The 17,329-nt window shown below is 61.1% G+C and overlaps 3 protein-coding genes across 3 annotated transcripts; all 3 read left to right on the top strand.

Annotated features, from left to right (window-relative positions):
• The first annotated feature begins 654 nt into the window (after window positions 1–654).
• FAM193B (family with sequence similarity 193 member B) lies at window positions 655–8,451 on the top strand. The gene is made up of 10 exons (XM_086851834.1): window positions 655–1,056; window positions 2,317–2,556; window positions 3,202–3,424; window positions 3,573–3,782; window positions 4,056–4,470; window positions 5,413–5,608; window positions 6,004–6,240; window positions 6,751–7,759; window positions 7,862–7,937; window positions 8,083–8,451. Exons 1-10 carry the CDS (start codon window positions 856–858, stop codon window positions 8,177–8,179), a joined length of 2,904 nt encoding a protein of 967 aa, XP_086707960.1. The 5' UTR covers window positions 655–855; the 3' UTR covers window positions 8,180–8,451.
• On the top strand, window positions 8,445–14,653 carry DDX41 (DEAD-box helicase 41). Its single transcript, XM_023935823.2, has 17 exons — window positions 8,445–8,682; window positions 8,768–8,866; window positions 8,957–9,116; window positions 9,197–9,271; window positions 9,588–9,648; window positions 10,324–10,460; window positions 10,621–10,693; window positions 10,869–11,022; window positions 11,118–11,254; window positions 11,430–11,592; window positions 11,681–11,812; window positions 11,991–12,062; window positions 12,294–12,390; window positions 12,714–12,863; window positions 12,995–13,066; window positions 13,173–13,283; window positions 13,477–14,653. Exons 1-17 carry the CDS (start codon window positions 8,659–8,661, stop codon window positions 13,611–13,613), a joined length of 1,854 nt encoding a protein of 617 aa, XP_023791591.2. The 5' UTR covers window positions 8,445–8,658; the 3' UTR covers window positions 13,614–14,653.
• On the top strand, window positions 14,288–17,278 carry DOK3 (docking protein 3). Its single transcript, XM_023935750.2, has 5 exons — window positions 14,288–14,377; window positions 15,688–15,981; window positions 16,082–16,175; window positions 16,261–16,433; window positions 16,515–17,278. Exons 1-5 carry the CDS (start codon window positions 14,321–14,323, stop codon window positions 17,226–17,228), a joined length of 1,332 nt encoding a protein of 443 aa, XP_023791518.2. The 5' UTR covers window positions 14,288–14,320; the 3' UTR covers window positions 17,229–17,278.
• The last annotated feature ends 51 nt before the right edge of the window (window positions 17,279–17,329 follow it).

The raw sequence follows: 17,329 nt of genomic DNA, 5'->3' as shown, positions 1-17,329 counted from the left end.
AAGTCCCTTGGTCTGTTCAGTCTGGAGGAGAGGAGACTGAGGAACGACCTCATTATGGGCTACAGCTTCCTCAGGAGGGGCAGCCGAGGACAGCTCCAATCTCTGCTCTCTGTGGTAGTAACAGGACCCGAGGGAATGGCTGGAGCTGTGTCAGGGGAAGTTTAGGCTGGATATTAGGAAAAGGCTCTTCACCCAGAGAGTGGTCGGGCACTGAACAAGTCCCCAGGGAAGTGGTCATGGCCCCAAGCCTGCCAGAGCTCCAAGAGCGTTTGTACATTGCTCTCAGGCACAGGATGAAATTCTTGGGGTTGTCCTGTGCAGGGCCAGGAATCACAGAATCACAGAATAGTTTGGAAGTGACCTTAAAGATCATTTCGTTCCATCCCTCTGCCATTCACAGGGGCACCTTCCACTAGACCAGGTTGCTCCAAACTTGGCCTTAAAGCCCCTCCAGGGGCGGGGCAGCCACGGCTTCCCTGTGTCCAGACCTCACCGCCCTCACAGGGAAGACTTTTTTTCCTAACATCTAATCTAATCCAGCTCTCTTTCAGTTTAAACCCGAGGAGTTGCACTCTGATGATCCATCTGGGGATACGATCGCGATGCACCCTCGGTCACGACTGAGGCACCGGCGCCTTTAGGAGCCGCGGGGAGCGGGCCCGGATTCGAACTCGCGGCGCTGCCGCCGCTCCCCCTGTCCGCCAGGGGGCGCAGCGCTGCCCTTTCGCAAGATGGCGGCGGCGGCTTCACCTCCCCGAGCGTTTCTCCCCTCCCTCCCTCCCTCCTTCCCGCGGGCAGGGGCCGGACGGGCCGCGCCGCCATATTGGCTGTTGTCCTGGCTGCGGCGGGCTCGCCATGACTCGCCGGCGGAACAAGGCGGCAACGGCGGCAACGGCGGCGGCAACGGCGGCAGGTGGCTCCGGGCCTCGCCGTGACAGGGTGGTGGGTCCCGACGTCGGGCCTCCCCCGCCGCCACCACCACCGGAACCGCCCGCCCCGCCTGAGGTGGCGGCGGCGGCGGGCAGCGGCGGGGAGTCGGGCAGAGGCAGCGCGCAGGTACCGGGGTAGCGCTGCGGCGAGCGCGGGGCTGGCTCTGAGGGGGGTTCAGCCTGGGCGGGACAGGGCCCTGCCCCTTGCACCCCATCACCCCCGGGCCCTGCCCCATCCCCGCCCCGACCCCCGACTCGGAGCATCCCTGCGGATGGGGCTCGGAGCGTTCCCACAGCGCTCCGCGGGAGGGCCCAGCCCTGCCACAGCCCTGCCACTGCCCTGCCACTGCGCGATGGCAGGTGGCTCCAGCATCCTCATTCAGCGCGCTTCTCGCTGCTGGACACACCTGGCTGCCGCCACCTGCTCCGGGCTGTGGGCAGGGAGGCGGGGGTGGGCGCCGGCTATGGATGTGCTGGGTGGATTGGGGACAGCCGTGGTGTCACCAGCCGTGGTTTCACCCGCCCTGATGGCCGTGTCAGCTGGGACACGGGGTGGCCTGGTTGCTCCCCCCTCGCCGTGGGTGGGCAGGGGGCTGTGCCCCCACTCTGTTCTCCTTGGCCTCTGACCTTTGCTTCACCTTGAGCCTGCAGACGCCATCTGTTTGGCAGCAGCAGTTCAATGCACGGCTCATTGTGGCAGGGCCCCGCTGCGCCGGCAGACAATGGGGGCCCCCTTGCCCGCGCCACGCCGGGCTTGTCACGGCTGTCAGGGCTCCAACCAGCCCGAGGGATGCAGCCCAGCTCCTGCAGGGAAGCCCCAGCCTGGCTGTGCCTGTTCGAGGAGAGCGTCAAGCAGCACGGGGGGCTGCACCCCACCCTGGCGCATCAGCACAGCTGTCTGTGCAGAACAAAGAGGCGGGAGAGAGGGCTTGGGGCTCTTGGGTGACACAGTGGGGGCATCTTTGATGGGTGAGGAGGAAGAGCTGAGGCTGCCAGACCCACCTTTCATTCAATCCCGCACATTCCTGCTTGGGATTTCTGTGGGTCTTGCTTTGCCATGCTAGTACCCTCAGTCTCACTGTACTAGAGGTGATGGTGGGAGTTTCTGATGACTTCCCAGCTTTTCTTGGTGGCAAGGCTGGCTCTTTGGCATGCTGTGATCTTCCCAGAAGCCCAAACGCTCCCAGCTGGCACATGGCAGGTTGGCAGCAGCTGGTCAGCCTGAGGCTGGTCTGCTCCAGTGGGAGAAGGTTCAATGCCACATGTAGACTACAAGAATTTCCTTGGTTTGGTGACAGCATCATGAGGTCTCCTTCACTGTCTCATCTGCCCCACATCTGCGCCGGATCACACCTGGGTGACTCACGGTTTGTGTGTCCTTCCTCAGGTGCTGCCCACCGCCAACCAGTCTGTGCAGACGTGCTGCCTGCTCTGTCACCGGGAGCGCAAGGACTGGGGAGGGCCGTCCCACAATGGGCTGGTTTCCCCGGGCGAGAGGCTGCCACCAGACTTCGTGCCAACACTTGTGCAGAACCTCCTGGGAGAAATGCCACTGTGGATCTGCCAGAGCTGCCGGAAGAGCGTGGAGGAGGAAGAGCGGCGGGCGGTGCAGGAGCAGGCCCTGGCGGTACGCGGTTATGGAGCTGGGGTTTGGAAGACAGGGCTGTAGCTGTAGAAATACGGCACTGACCACCCTGTGGCACTGACTGGGTGTGTGGGTTCCATCCTCACTCTGAGCTGAGTGTCCCAGACGTCCCTGCCCAGGGCTGCCTCTGGCCCAGCAGGGACAGGTCTTCTTGGGGCAGTGTGTGGTGCTGTGGAGGCTCATCCAGCAGCCTGCCATGGCTTGGAGCTGCTGGGCTGGCAAGGCTGACAGTGCCACTGCTTTCCTGCCAGCCCCACTCTGTTGTGCCGCATCCCCCAGCCCCAGGGCTGCTCCCTTCGTGACGCAGAGAGAGGCAGCGGCTGCCAGGGCAAGTGCCTGCCTGTGCGTGGGGCTCAGGCAGAGGAGCTGCCTCCTGCTGCCTGGCTTTATTTAACCCTGCCCTGGCGTGAGTGGGACCAGCACAGGCATGTGGCCCTTGGCATGGCACAGCCTCTGTGAGCCAGGCTGTATTGGTATTGGATGGAGAGGGTGTTTGTCACTCCCAAGATGGTGACAGGAGTGGTTCAGACGAACTGAGCCCCTACTGTGGTGGAGGGAGTCTTGGTGCTGACACTCTGGGGCCAAGGGTGTCCCCTCAGCCACTTCATTCTGTGTTTACTTTGATAGGTCTCGTTATCCCACACATCCTGCAAGTCGCAGTCTTGTGGGGGTGGCTCACACTCCTCTTCCTCCTCCTCCTCGTCTTCTTCCTCCTCGTGCCACGGGAACTCAGGGGACTGGGACCCCAGCTCATTTTTGTCTGCTCACAAGCTCTCGGGCCTCTGGAACTCGCAGCACACCAATGGGACTGCACAGGGCAGCCCTCTTGGGACCCCCCCAGCTGCACTAGGTGAGTTGAAACCAGCTGTGGGGTTGAGCAGGGTTTTCTGCCCAGTTCTTGGCTTAGCTGGTTTCCTTGTGGGCAAGGGTGGGCAGGCTGGGCCTTTGAAAAAGACAGATGGTGCTGGGATTCAGCCCCAGCTCCGCTTTCCTTCCAGGCGACAAGCTCCCCAGCCTTGCTCTGTCTCCGGAGTGTGCCAGCCAGGTGTCGGCCATGGCACCGGGGCTGAAGGCCTGTCCCTACAGCCACACGGCCTCTGCCACCTCCAGCAACGCCACACCGGGCTCGCCTCTGCCTACCTCACTCGACTTCTGCAAGACACTGCCGAAGCAGTTCAAAAGCTTGTGCCGGAGGGCCACCCCGCCAGGTGCGTGCTCAGGGACAGCACCAGCCACAGCCTCCCAGTCTGCTGCTCCAGAGCCTTTCCCCTTGCCCTGTTCTCCATGGGGCAGGGCTGGATCCTGTGGGAGAGGCACACTGACCCCAAGGCCCTGTGTGAGCAGGGATGGCTTCTGTCCCAAGCACTCTGATGTCAGGGAGGAGAAACAGCTTGTTCAAAGGTGGTGGGTGGCTCTGAGCATGGCCTTGCTCTGTACAGCACAGCCAGTGTCTGACTGTCTCTGCTCCTGCCTCTCTGCAGGTGAGGCCTTCCACTCCTCAGAGCATCATCAGCACTCCGACCTCACTGCTCCTCCCAACAGTCCCACCGGCCTCCCCTCCCAGCCACCGGCGCTGATCCCCTCCAAGCAGACACCTCCCCATCCGGGGCCCTTCAGCTCCCCACCGCACATCCCGCTGGGCACCTCCTCGCAGGCCGTGCTCTTCCCTGCTCCCAGCGCGCAGGCAGCGGCCCCCAAGCCGGTGTCCGAGTCCCCTCCGGCCAGCGTGGCCTCCCACAGCCCAGGGCCGTGCAAGAGCCCTCACTTGCCCCCTGCCAACGTGCCGCTGCTGAAGATGCCGCCACCGCTGTCAGGCTGTGCTCATCCCTGCAACGGGCACTGCAGCACTTCACTCATCCCTCCTCCTGCTTCCCACCAGCTGCCCAGCACAAACAGGTGAGTAGAGGAGCCCTGCCTGCTTCCAGCCTCTTTGCGGGGCCACGTGCCTTTTCTCCCATCCCTGCCCATGGATGCACTTTCCCTGTGGAGGGACTGACTGCCCTGGCATGGTGGTGCAGGAAGCTGCTGTCTTTGTGGGCCAGTTCCACTGTTGCAGACCAAAGGTCAAGCTCTTTCTGTCCCAACACATGTTCCTCCTGCGGATGTCCTTTGGTTCTGTGGTGCAGAAGAGGCTGTGCTTCTCCTCCAGCTAGAAGACCCAAAGGAACACCCTGATCAACTGCTGTTGGCCAACAGGACCTATGGCAGTGAGACCTGTCTGGCAGCTGTGGCACTGAGCAGAGGTCCTTGAGAAGATGAAGCCTGTGGACTTGTCCTGCTCATCTGTTCCTCTGGTCCTGTCTGGGCTGCCCATCTCCTGGAAGAGAGCACTCTGCTAATAAGCTCTCTCTGTGGAGAGCCAGTTGGGTCCTGAGCTGGATCTTGAGGAATGACGCTGTGGGCTGTGCCCTGGCCTCCCTGTCTCTGAGCTGGTTAGCCTGTGCCCTTGTGGCAGGCCTTGATCCGGGCCTGCCTCACGTGGGGATCTCTGGCAGCTGCACAGTCCCAGTGTTTCTCACTTGTGCTACCTGCCACCCCCAGTGAGTACTGCACCCTGCCCTGCTCCCAGCCTGGCTCACTGGGCCTGGCTCACTGGGGCTCTGCTGCCCCAGCTTCCTGCTGGCCAGAGGCCCTGAGGGCTGGGAGCAACAGATTGCTGCTGCCATGGGCTCCTTGGGCATCTCCCCAGAAGAGGAGCATGCAGAAGGGTTTGTCCTGCAAATCCTTCTGTTGGGCACAAGATTCCCCAGGAGAGCTGTTGCTACATGCATAGCATGGGGCAATTTTTGAGATCCCCTGGCGCTTGCTCACCTCTTGCCCTTCTCCCCTTCTCCTCAGGGACCCGTCTTGCAAAGGGCACAAATTCCCAAACGGTACCAGCTGCCACCCACCACAGCCCTGCGAGGCAGACGAGGGACTCGGGGAGGATGAGGACAGCAGCTCAGAGCGCAGTTCCTGCACCTCCTCCTCCACCAACCAGAAAGACGGGAAGTTCTGCGACTGCTGCTACTGTGAGTTCTTCGGCCACAACGCGGTGAGTGAGGGGCTGGTCTGCAGCTACCCCTGGTTCTTGCTCTGTGTGAGGAGACATCACTTGTGTACTGTGCCCAGAGTGCAGAGGTGGGCAGGTCTGGCTACAGCTCTTTTCTGCAGGCATGTACATCCCCCACTTCCCTTCTACCCTGCTTCATCAGCCTGCTGGTCCCTTGCTCCCGACTCGCAGCCGCCTGCCCAGCCCCAGGGCTCAAAGCAGCCGGCCAAGCCCTGTGGCTTGACGGTGGAAGAGCTCAGTAGGGCTGTGCTGACTTGTCTTGCTGAGACTGCAGGGGAGGGAGTGGCTGTAAGATCATGGGGGGGCTGTTGGGGGAGCCAGGGCTGCTTTCCCCTCATGCTGGCTGGTGCCTGGCTGACAGCACTTGCCTTCCACAGCCCCCAGCCGCTCCCACGAGCCGCAACTATGCTGAGATCCGAGAGAAGTTGCGTTCTCGCCTCACCAAGAGAAAAGAGGAGCTGCCACAGAAACTAGGGCACAACAGCAGCTCAGGGGAGCCAGCTGTGGACCACCGCAATGTGGACGAGCTGCTGGACTACATCAACAGCACAGAGCCCAAGCCCTTGAACAGTGCCAAGGCAGCCAAGCGGGCACGGCACAAGCAGAAGAAGAAGGTGAGGTTGGGCAGGGACTGGGGCTGCAGGAGGACCAGGCAGGGCTGTGCTGCTGGCAGGGCTTTCCCTTCTCTCCCTTGCATCCATTTGGATTCTTGAATTCTGTGTTACTCTCGTCCAAGGTGGCAGCAGTGCCTGATCCCATGTAGGGCTCCCCCTGCCTCTGTTCATGCAGAGGGTGGCCCAGCCCTCCTGCGTGATTTGGGCTGCAGTGTCCAGTCTGCTCCATGCTACGTTCTGACACCATGCATCTCTGGTAGGGAGAGGCAGTGCCATGAAGGCTCTTTCTGGTGCCTGGTGCCCGGAGCAGTATGAGGTGTGCAGTGACCAGCTGTTGCAATGCCCATGGGGGACATGTGACAAGTTTAGGGTCTGTGGAAGATGTGGCATGGCTGTGCTGAGCAGCTGCCCTTGGGTTTGGTGTCAAGAAAAGCTGGAGCAAAGCTCCGTGTCCTGCACCCTTGGTGCTGAGGCCCAGCCCAAATGATCCTCTTGGCACCTGTGTTGCAGGAGAAGGAGAAAGCCCAGCTGGAGGCGGAGGCCCAGAAGCGGGCAGAGCGTGCCCCTGCAGCCAGCCAGGCCAGGGAGCCAGCCGAGGAGAAGCTGCTGGAGTGGCCAGAGCTGGAGCTGGAGCGGGTGAACAGCTTCCTCAGCAGCCGCCTGCAGGAGATCAAGAACACTATCAAGGACTCCATACGGGCCAGTTTCAGCGTCTACGACCTCAACCTGGATGTCAATGACTTCCCCAAGAAGGCAGCTGTCCTGGAGCAGAAGAACCTGCTCTCCAACCTCAACGGGTCTTCTGACCTGCAGGACATAGACCTGGCGCTGGCCCCGCTCAGCCTGGGCCCTGCCAAGAGCCACACGCTGCTGCGGGGTGAGCTGGGACCCCGATGGGGCGAGGGGCCTGGGGAGCCCCCGCCGGCCCCGCCGGCCGAGAACGGCGTGGTGAAACGCCTGAGCGCCGTGCCCAGCCTGTCCCGCATGATCTGGGTGCAGTCCAAGGCTGTGGACTCTGCTGCGGACGGCAATGGGCTGAGCCCAGAGCCCAAGGAGGGACCGCAGCCCAAGGGGCCGGAGCCGCCGGAGTCGCTGCCTGCAGGGAGCCGGCAGCGGAAGAACAAGCGGCAGAACGGGCAGGCAAAGAAAGGGGAGGGCAGCACGCCTGTGCCCAGCAGCCAGGCCCGGCTGGAGAGCCCTGGTGTGAAGGGGCAGGTGCTGGGAACCAAGCACCCTTCCAAGGCCAGTGCCCCGGAGCCACAGCGGGCGAGCGGCTGTGCCGAGCCAGGGGAGGGCGGCAAGGGGCAGCCTTGGGGCTGCAGCAGCGCTGCCAGGGTGGAGAAGGAGAGAACGAGCGAGTGGAAAGGCCGGAAGGGAGAGGGCAAAGCGGAACTGCCGGAGCTGGCGCCGCAGCAGCCACCTGCCCTGGCCACCCACCTTGCCTTGGGGGGCTCCCCCCAGCCCAAGGGCAAGAACAGGAAGAGCCGAAACAAGGTGGAGAAATCCAATACCTCGATAGGTGAGTGCTGGGAGCACTTCTCTGCGCCACCATCCTCGCCCCTTGCCCAGCTGGCAGCCCCTCCCTGCCCTGCTGGGCTGACCCTCTGTTCTGCTTTCCCAGATGATGTGTTCCTGCCCAAGGACCTGGACGGGGCAGAGATGGACGAGACTGACAGAGAAGTGGAGTATTTCAAAAGGTGAGGGGGGAACCTTGTGGGGCTGAGCTCTGACATTGGGGCTGGAGGTGTGAAAAGTCTGGGAGCTGACTGGGGCTAGAGTCACAGAGTTGGCTGGGGGTCCCGGTGGGCTGGGGGCTGACCGGGGCTGTCCTCTCCCTGTCAGGTTCTGCCTGGACTCGGCCAAGCAGACGCGGCAGAAGGTGGCCGTGAACTGGACCAACTTCACCCTGAAGAAAACCACTTCCAGCGCAGCCCAGTGAGGTGTGGAGGGGCCATCCCCACTCACCCACGGCCGCTCGCCTCTCCTCACTGTGCCCTCCGCCTCACCTTGGTGGGGTCCTCGTTCGCGGGGGGCCCCGGTGCTCTCCTGCCCCGCGGGGACCCCCGGGGCTCCCTCCATCCTCCTGCCCCTCCCCGCGGGGTGATCCCGGCCGTCCCGTCCCCCTCTCCGCGGGCACGCGGCTCCCCGTGCCGCGGGGAAGGACCGTGCTGGACCCAATAAAGAACTTTTTAATTTTTTATTTTATTTAAACCCCGGTGTCTGCTGCTTTCTGCTGAGCCGGGAAAGTTGGAGGGCGGGAGAGAGGGGAATGCAGAACGCATTCTGCGGAAGTTTGGCCGCCGCAGGGATCCGTCTTGCCGAGTCGCAGCTCCCGCCTAGTGGTGCGCTCTGCGCGTTGCTAGGTGATGGCGCTATCCGTGAATACGTAACTTCCGGGATCTCTTCCGGGAAGGAGCCATGGAGGCCGTGGCGGAGCGGAAGGTGGGAGCGGGCCCGGCCCCCGGTACCCCCCCGCTCTGCGTTCCCGGTGCCCCCCGGGCTCCCCTCACCGCGTGTTTCCCCACAGAGGCAGCGCGAGGAGCCGGCGGACACGTCCGACCTGTCCGGAGAGGATGATGACGATTACGTGCCCTACGTGCCCGTCAAGCAGCGCAAGCAGCAGATGGTAATGGGGTAACGGGGCTGCCCCGGGAGGGCTCCGAGCGGCTTTCCCGCCGCGAGGCCGCTCACTCCGTCTTGGTCCGCGTCCTTCCAGCTGCAGAAGCTGCTGCAGATGCGGCGGAAGGTGGTGTCGGAGGAGGAGCAGAGGGACAGCGGGAGCGAGCAGCGGGGGGACGAGGATGACATCCCGCTGGGGCCCCAGTCCAACATCAGCCTGCTGGACCAGCACCAGCACCTCAAAGAAAAGGCAGAAGGTAAGGGAGGAGTTGCTGGCAGGACTGGGTGGCTTTCAGGGGACAGCACACCCCTTCATTGTTTCTTGGCTCTTCCCCAGCTCGGAAGGAGTCAGCCAAAGAGAAGCAGCTGAAGGAGGAAGAGAAGATCCTGGAGAGTGTGGCAGAGGGCCGAGGTGAGTGGGAGCTCTGTGTTTCAGATCTGTCTCCAGAGGTCTCAGGGCAGCAGGAGAGCTGTTCCTGCCTTGGACTCGTACTCAGGGGTGGGACCAGAGGTGACAATGGCTCCTCTCAGATGGCACTGCCTCGCTTGGCTGAGACATGGCTGTGACAGGGCTCTGGGTGTTCCTGTGCCAGAGGGGCTGTCAGTGCTGCTGCTTCTCCTCTTCTGTCTCCAGACATGATCTCCCAAACTTGTCTACTCAAGTAGCTCTCAGTGAGGTTGGTGCTGATGTGGAGAGTTTGCTCTGACTGATATCTTTGTTCCTGCAGCTCTGATGTCAGTGAAGGAGATGGCCAAGGGCATCACCTATGATGACCCAATCAAAACCAGGTAAGTTTCACAGCACAGCTCAGAAGTTGTGCTTCTGAAAACATCACTTCATCGTGGCTGAAGAGAGCTAAAAACCACAGACTCTTGCAGGAGCAGTGTGGCTCTGCAGCCTCTTGCCTGAGTGACTGGCTTTATGTCATTATCTGTAAAATTAAAAGCTGTTGAGTCACATTGGCTTGATAAAGGACATTTATGATAAACTAGAAGTCCTGGGGGTTGGTTTTCAGGTCTGGGAGGTCACTAAGCCACAGAAAGAGTCTGGAGGAGCCTTTGGAGCCAGTGTTGCTTGAAGCAGTGTTGTCAAGGTGGTGATTGATCAAAGACTGGACTCAGTGGTCTCAGAGCTCTTTTTCACCTTCGGTGATTCTGAGGCAGTGTCAGGGAGATGATTGAGGTGTGTTCAGATGTTTTTGTTGTGTCCCATCCACCATCCATAGGCAGTTCTCAGCTCTTAGCTTAGCACTTTTTACTGAGATTTTAGGGAAGGGTATAATGCATGGAACTGGCTCAGATCTGCTCCTGCGCTCAGTCCATGGAGCCCCTTGGGGTTGCCTGTTTTATCTGGGGAGATATTGGAGCCTAAGAGGGAGTTCCCCTGAATTCCTCCCTGGGAGCTGCTGGTTCTGGAGCCCTGGTCTCATTCTGCACCATCACCTGCTTCTGTTGCTTTCACAGCTGGAGAGCCCCTCGCTACATCCTGGGCATGTCGGAGGCGCGGCACGACCGTGTACGCAAGAAGTACCACATCCTGGTGGAGGGGGAGGGCATCCCACCCCCCATCAAGAGCTTCAAGGAGATGAAGTTCCCAGCAGGTAGGCCAGGAGAGGAGCCTGGAAGGGATCCCACCTTTTTCCTGGCTGTTGGCCTGAGGGGTGTTTGTCACTGGTGGAAGAGCTACTGCTGGGACCTGAGTGGGAAAAGAGAGGAAATAGCTCAGGTCACGAGCATGCGTTGTACCTTGTTCTCTGACAGCTATCCTGAGAGGCCTGAAGAAAAAAGGAATCCAGCAGCCAACACCCATACAGATCCAAGGCATCCCCACAATGTGAGTGCTCTGTCCCCATCCCGGAGTACAGAGTGGTTGTTCCCACACCCCACTCAGGGGTGTGGACCAGGCGCTCTTCCCTGGTGACAGATGCACCCTGTCACCTTGCTCAGCCCTGGAGGTTTGAGGTGTTCCATGATGTTCTTTCTGTCCATCGGCCCCATTTCTCTGGCAGCCTCTCAGGAAGGGATATGATTGGCATTGCATTCACTGGCTCTGGGAAGACCTTAGTGTTCACCCTCCCTGTGATCATGTTCTGCCTGGAGCAGGAGAAGAGGCTGCCATTCTCTAAGCGAGAGGGACCCTATGGACTCATCATCTGTCCCTCGGTGAGTGCTGGGAGGAGGCTGTGATTGACTTGCAGTGGCAATCCTAAATTCTGCCTGCACAGAGGTGTAGGAACTAGCTGGTTTTGTCTCCGTAGCGGGAGCTGGCCCGGCAGACCCACGGCATCCTGGAGTACTACTGCCGTCTGCTGCAGGAGGATGGGCTGCCCCCGCTGCGCTGCGCCCTCTGCATCGGAGGCATGTCTGTCAAGGAGCAGATGGAGACCATCAAACAGTAAGACATTCTAGGGGAGTCCATGAGGCTGGAGATGCTCTGTTTTCTGGCAGGGGGCTAAGGAGTGGCACCCTGGCTTCAGGACAGCATAGGGGTGAAAGTGATGTGCTAGAAAGTTGTCCTGCATGGGGCAGGAGTGCTGAGGGCCTGACTGCGGCCTCATCTCACCCCACAGTGGGGTACACATGATGGTGGCAACCCCTGGGCGCCTGATGGACCTGCTGCAGAAGAAGATGGTGAGCCTGGACATCTGCCGGTACCTGGCCTTGGATGAGGCTGACAGGATGATTGATATGGGCTTTGAGGGGGACATCCGTACCATCTTCTCCTACTTCAAGGTACTGAGCTGCCGTGGTAGGAGCATCCTGAAGCTTAATCCTGCATACACAAAGTTGAGTGAGTGCTAAAGGCTTCTTCCCTGTGCAGGGCCAGCGGCAAACCCTCCTCTTCAGTGCCACAATGCCCAAGAAGATCCAGAACTTTGCCAAGAGTGCTCTGGTGAAGCCCATCACCATTAATGTTGGGCGAGCGGGTGCTGCCAGCCTGGATGTTGTGCAGGTGAGGTGTTTGGGTGCTCCCTCGTGCCTGTGTGGGAGGCCAGAAACATTCATGAGGGTACTTAATTCCTTTTTCTGCCAGGGAGCTGGGGTTCATGGCCCTCCTTCCCAGCTGGCTAAGGGATAGCAAGCAGTAGCAATTCCTCTTCTGCCTAACCCACATCTCTGCTTGTTCCTAGGAGGTGGAGTATGTGAAAGAGGAGGCCAAGATGGTGTACCTGTTGGAGTGCCTGCAGAAGACCCCTCCACCTGTGAGTATGATGAGGACAATGTGGTCACACTGGGGCATGGGGGAGTTGGCAGGGGGGACATCCTGTGCAGAGTGGGCATGTGACTGAGGCATGTTCACATATGAGCAGGTCCTGGGACCAGTAGTGCTGTGTGCTCTGCTCAGAGGGAATGGGCTTCCCCCAGGGGCTGTGTTCATGCCAGCAGTGCCAGCCTGCAGAAAGGGCTCTGATACGAGGTCTGTGCTGTCACAGGTGCTGATCTTCGCAGAGAAGAAGGCAGATGTCGATGCAATCCACGAGTACTTGCTGCTCAAGGGTGTGGAAGCTGTGGCCATCCATGGAGGGAAAGGTCAGTGAGCGTCCCAAAGAGGCCTGGGCTCCTGGTGTGACTCCACTCCTGCCAGGGATATGTGTGGCCATGGAATGTGCCAGCCTGGAGCAGCTGTTGATGGTGTGAGGAAAGGCTGTGGCAGTGTCAGGAGTGAGCTCCATGTTGTACATAGCAGGCATAAACACAGTGCAGGTCCCTGTGGGATGTGGAGGCCCCACTGCTCCCTCATTGGCTCAAGGCTGCCTGAGGGGTGATGCTTGTCTCTGAGGCCATAGTATTTGCTGCAGTAGGTAGGGCTGGGAACTCTGCCCTCACTGATCTTCTCTGCTGGGCCTTTGCAGATCAGGAAGAACGGACAAAAGCCATTGAGGCCTTCCGGGATGGGAAGAAGGATGTCCTGGTTGCCACTGATGTCGCTTCCAAGGGCCTGGACTTCCCAGCAATCCAGCACGTCATCAACTACGACATGCCAGAGGAGATTGAAAACTATGGTAGGCACTGGGCCTTGTAGGAGGGCTCTCGAGGCCAGCAAGGCTCTGTGCCTGTCTCTGCAGTGTTTTGGGGCAGGGATGGTGTGTCACACTGTGCTCGACCAGGGCTGATCCTGTCCGTGTCTCCACAGTTCACCGCATCGGGCGTACAGGCCGTTCAGGCAACACTGGCATTGCCACCACCTTCATCAACAAGGCCTGTGGTAAGGAGCAGCATGGGGCTGGGGCTGGAGGAGGCAGCTGGGCAGTGACAAGGGGATGTTCTGAGCAAGCAGAATGTCTTTGCCTGACCTATATCTCTGCCCCCAGATGAATCGGTGCTGATGGACCTGAAGGCTCTGCTCCTGGAGGCAAAGCAGAAGGTGCCACCTGTGCTCCAGGTGCTGCACTGTGGAGATGAGACCATGCTGGACATCGGAGGTGAGAGACCCCAGGCTGCCACAGGGACCCCTGCGGGGCTGCTGTGAAACCTGGGCTCCAGACAGGACCCTCCAGCTCCCAGTGCCACAGCACTGGGGAGACACTGCTGTAGCCCCTTTGCTCTGGGGTGTGGGCTGCTGTCCTGGCATGGCAGTGTGTTGTCCTGGCCTTGACCCCGTCCCTCCTATTGCAGGTGAGAGGGGCTGTGCCTTCTGTGGTGGCCTGGGCCATCGCATCACCGACTGCCCCAAGCTGGAGGCGATGCAGACCAAGCAAGTCAGCAACATCGGCCGCAAGGACTACCTGGCCCACAGCTCTATGGACTTCTAGCCTGGAAAATGTGCTGCCTCTGGATGGGCCTGGGTTCCCTTTCAGCCCAGGGACCTGTCTTGGACTGCTGTGGCCCCTTTTCCAGAATTTTGGTCACTGGGACTGTTGCCATCTCAGCCTGACAAAGCTCCTGCCCCAGAAGGAAGTGTATGGAGCTGTGCTGCAACAGCCCGTTACATCAGTGGTGTGTTGGGCAAGCAGGTAGCAGTTCCTCAGGGCAAGAGAAAGCTCCAGGTGGGGCAACTGGTCTGGCCAGCTGCCTGCTGCCCCTGCCAGCCCCCTGCAGTGGTGAGGTCAGGGTCTTCTGTTGCTCCACACAAATCCACCCAGTTTCTCTGGGTCCATCTCCCTCACCTGGATTTGTGCATTCTCAGTGGGTGGCTGTTCCTGTCTCCCCAGACATGCTGGGAGGATGCTGCCAGGGTGAGGTGGAGCATGCCGTGGTCATGTCAGGCGCTCCCCAAGGTGCTTCCTGTGCTCTGCCCCCACGTTCTGCCCCACTGCCCTGCTGTGAGGGGGAGGGCGGGCACATGGACACCTCCTATGGCCCAGCCTCTGCCTCCCATCCCACACCCCAAAAAGGGGAAGTCTCTCTGAGAAGGAAGTCTGCCCCATGCCTTTCCTTCGACTGCATCAGTCACATTTTCTCTGCTGCGGGTAGCCCGAGTCCCTTATCCTTGCGCTGGCTGCCAGGGTGAGCTGGGCCCATGGAGAGACCAGTGAAGGACGGGATCCTCTATGTGCAGCACACCAAGTTTGGAAAGGTAAAGGGTTTGGGGTTGGTGGAGGGTTTGCCCTGGTTTGACATGATGCCGGGCCTGGGGCTGGGCCCTCAGCAATCTGGGAAGGGGCGACTGGAGCCAAGGAACTGTCCTTGGGGGAGCCCTGGGCTCAGCAGCCCTCTAAGTTTGGCTTTCCCTTGTGGCTGAGGGGACTCATCTGTGTGGGCATCCACTCTGGCTCGCCCCTGTGTTGGGTCCTTCTTGCTTGGTCACCGCGTGAGTCGCAGTGGAAGAATAAACATGCATTAATGTGGCACAGTTCCAGCGTGTGTGTGTGTGTGGGTGGGAGTGGGCCCGTGGGGCAGCACGTGGGACACATCCATGTGGCCTCCACTGGCCTAGCCCTGGGGGGCCAGCACCATCTGGCAACACCCTCAAGGCCTGTGCCCTTGGAGGGGGCACTGGGTGCCGCAGCCCTCAGGGCAGGGTATGGGTGACATGGTGAGAGTACCTGGGGTCAGGCCAGCTCCAGGGAGCTGTTGGGTACACAACAGTAGGTCCTGTTGGCACGCTGGCCACGCCGTAGCAAGGTGGCCATGTCCTGTGGGGGTCTCAATGGATGTGTGGGGCTGCAATCACACTGATCTCCCTGCCGAACAAAAGCCAAACCCTGAAAGCACAGCAGGCATCCCTGTGTGTGAGGGGCTGGTGCCCTGCCACGGAGGAGGCAGGTGGGCTGGGGGCGGTGGGTATTTTGGGTGCTTGGCTGCATCTGGTTCCTGCAGGGTGGAGGCTCTGCTGCACTTTTGAGGTATGTGGTGGCAGGCGCCCCCGCTATCCCATGACAGACTGGGACGGTGCTGGTGCTGCAGTCTCCCTTGGGAGGAAGCGGGCTGCTCAGCAGATGTGAGGCTGCCGGCAGGAGCCTGAGCAGCTCAAAATGGCTTTAATTTGCATCAGGGTCTGTCCTGAGAACAGCTCGGGAGCTCAGCTGCAGGTCGGCAGGCCAGCACTTGCAGCGGGGAACAAAGAGCAGGACCTAGTGCTCAGGGAGCCAGGAGTGAGTGTGACTCACCCCAGTGAGCCATGCCAAGCTCGCTCGGGGCAAGGCCCACCTCAGCCCAGCTTTGGGCCTGCCCTGCCCCACAGTTCAGGGGTCTGTGCTGGCCCCTGTTCTCTGTGCCCTCCAACAGCATCTGGTGGGTGCAGGCTGGGACTCCCCTATGCCCTTCGTGCCCTGTATGGCTCTTCCCAAGCACTGCTGGCCCTGTGTGGAGGGCAGTGCTGCCAGGTGCAGCGGCCAGCTCTTTCCTAACCAGTTTTTCCCTGCCTTTGCCCTTTCCATGCATTAGAGATCCTGGAGGAAGATGCGAGCCCAGCTGTTTGCTGCCAGCCCGTCCGGTGTGGCCCGCATGGAGAAGTTTGACGTGCGGGATGATGGCACGATCCCAGAGAAGATGTCTCTGCAGCGGTGTGCCCGCCGGGTGATCCGCCTCTCTGACTGCGTCTCTGTGGGCCCAGTGGGCACAGAGAGCTGCCCCAAAGCCACTGCCGCCTTCTACCTCACCACCACGGAGAAGAGCTATGTGCTGGCAGCTGAGCAGCGCGATGAATGGATCACCCAGCTCTGCCAGCTGGCCTTCCAGGTACTAAGAGACCTGCTTGGGTGAGCTGGGAAGCTCCAGGGCAGGCAGGGGATTTGTGCTCTCCCTCCCATCCCAGGTCACACTCATCCCTTTGTTTCAGGGTGCAAAACAGACAGGGCCAAGTAGTGCCAGGACGCAGCCCGGCCCTGCTGTCCCCATGGAGGAGAACTCCCTCTACTCGTCCTGGCAGGACCGTACGTGCAGGGGTGGTGAATAGGGCTGGAGTGGGCTGTAACTCAGTGCTGCAGTGCTGACCCCTGGCTTGTTTGGCTCCCACAGTGACTGAATTCTTGGTGCTGGTGGTCCAGACAGATGCAGCCACCCGCTGTGGGCTGCACGGGCACTACCTGCTCTCAGCCCTTCCCCAGAGCCTGACGTTGAAGGATCCCCAGTCCCACCAGCCCCTGTTCACCTGGCCCTACCCCTTCCTTCGCAAGTTTGGCCAGGATCAGGTGAGTCCCCCTCTTCCTTCTTGGGGCTGTTGCCTGCTGAGGGTGGGTGGCAACCTCTCACCCTCTCCTCTGACCCTGCAGGCTGTCTTCTCCTTCGAGGCTGGCCGCCGCAGTGACTCCGGCGAGGGCACCTTCACCTTCAGCACCCCACGGGCCCCTGAGCTCTGCCGGGCTGTGGCTGCTGCCATTGCCTGCCAGCAGCAGGGCAAGGACACCCCGGACCCCAGACTCTTCTGTGTCTCAGACCCCCAGCTCTTTGTACAGGGCTTTGAGCCCCAGGCCTGGGGGCCTGGGAACGATGATCCACAGCCCAGCCCAGCCCTGGCGGGGACACAGCCTGCCTCCCACCCTCCTAACAACCTCCTCCAATTCACCCCACCAGAGCCAGAGGGCTCGTGCCCCATCGTCTATGCCTCCATCGCCCGGGGCCAGCAGCCCCTCTTTGTGCCAGGGCAGCCAGGCTCTGGTGAGCCCTGGGCCGTGGGGAAGCCACTCCCTGAGCATCTCTACGAGAACATCTTCGCTGCAGAACCACATCCAGCCGGGGCCCAGGAAGAGGAGGAAGGGCAGTGGGAACTGGGGTGCCGACAGGCCCCTGAGGGCCACAGCAGTGAGGGGGGGCCCATTTATGACAACCGGGCCGCCATGGCACAGAACACCCGGGCCGCGGGCTGGGGGCGCGGGGGGCACGAGGCGCTGTCAGGGCGCTCCGGGCACAAGCCTCACAGCACCCTCCGGGCCAAGCTGGTGCGGCTGCTGAGCCGGGAGAGCCCCGGAGCTCGGGACTGGGCTTGATGTGGCCGGTGCCGGTCGGTGCCGCTCGGTTAATAAAGGCCCTTCCCGGACTCGGCTCCGCCGCTGCTGTGGGGGGTGGGGGGGGCGGGCGGGGGCAGCTC

The sequence above is a fragment of the Cyanistes caeruleus genome, chromosome 15 (genome assembly GCF_971803275.1).
Source record: "Cyanistes caeruleus chromosome 15, bCyaCae1.hap1.1, whole genome shotgun sequence".
NCBI lineage: Eukaryota > Metazoa > Chordata > Aves > Passeriformes > Paridae > Cyanistes > Cyanistes caeruleus.
The sequence above is the reverse complement of the archived record's forward strand: the minus strand, read 5'-3'. Positions and strand labels throughout refer to the sequence as shown.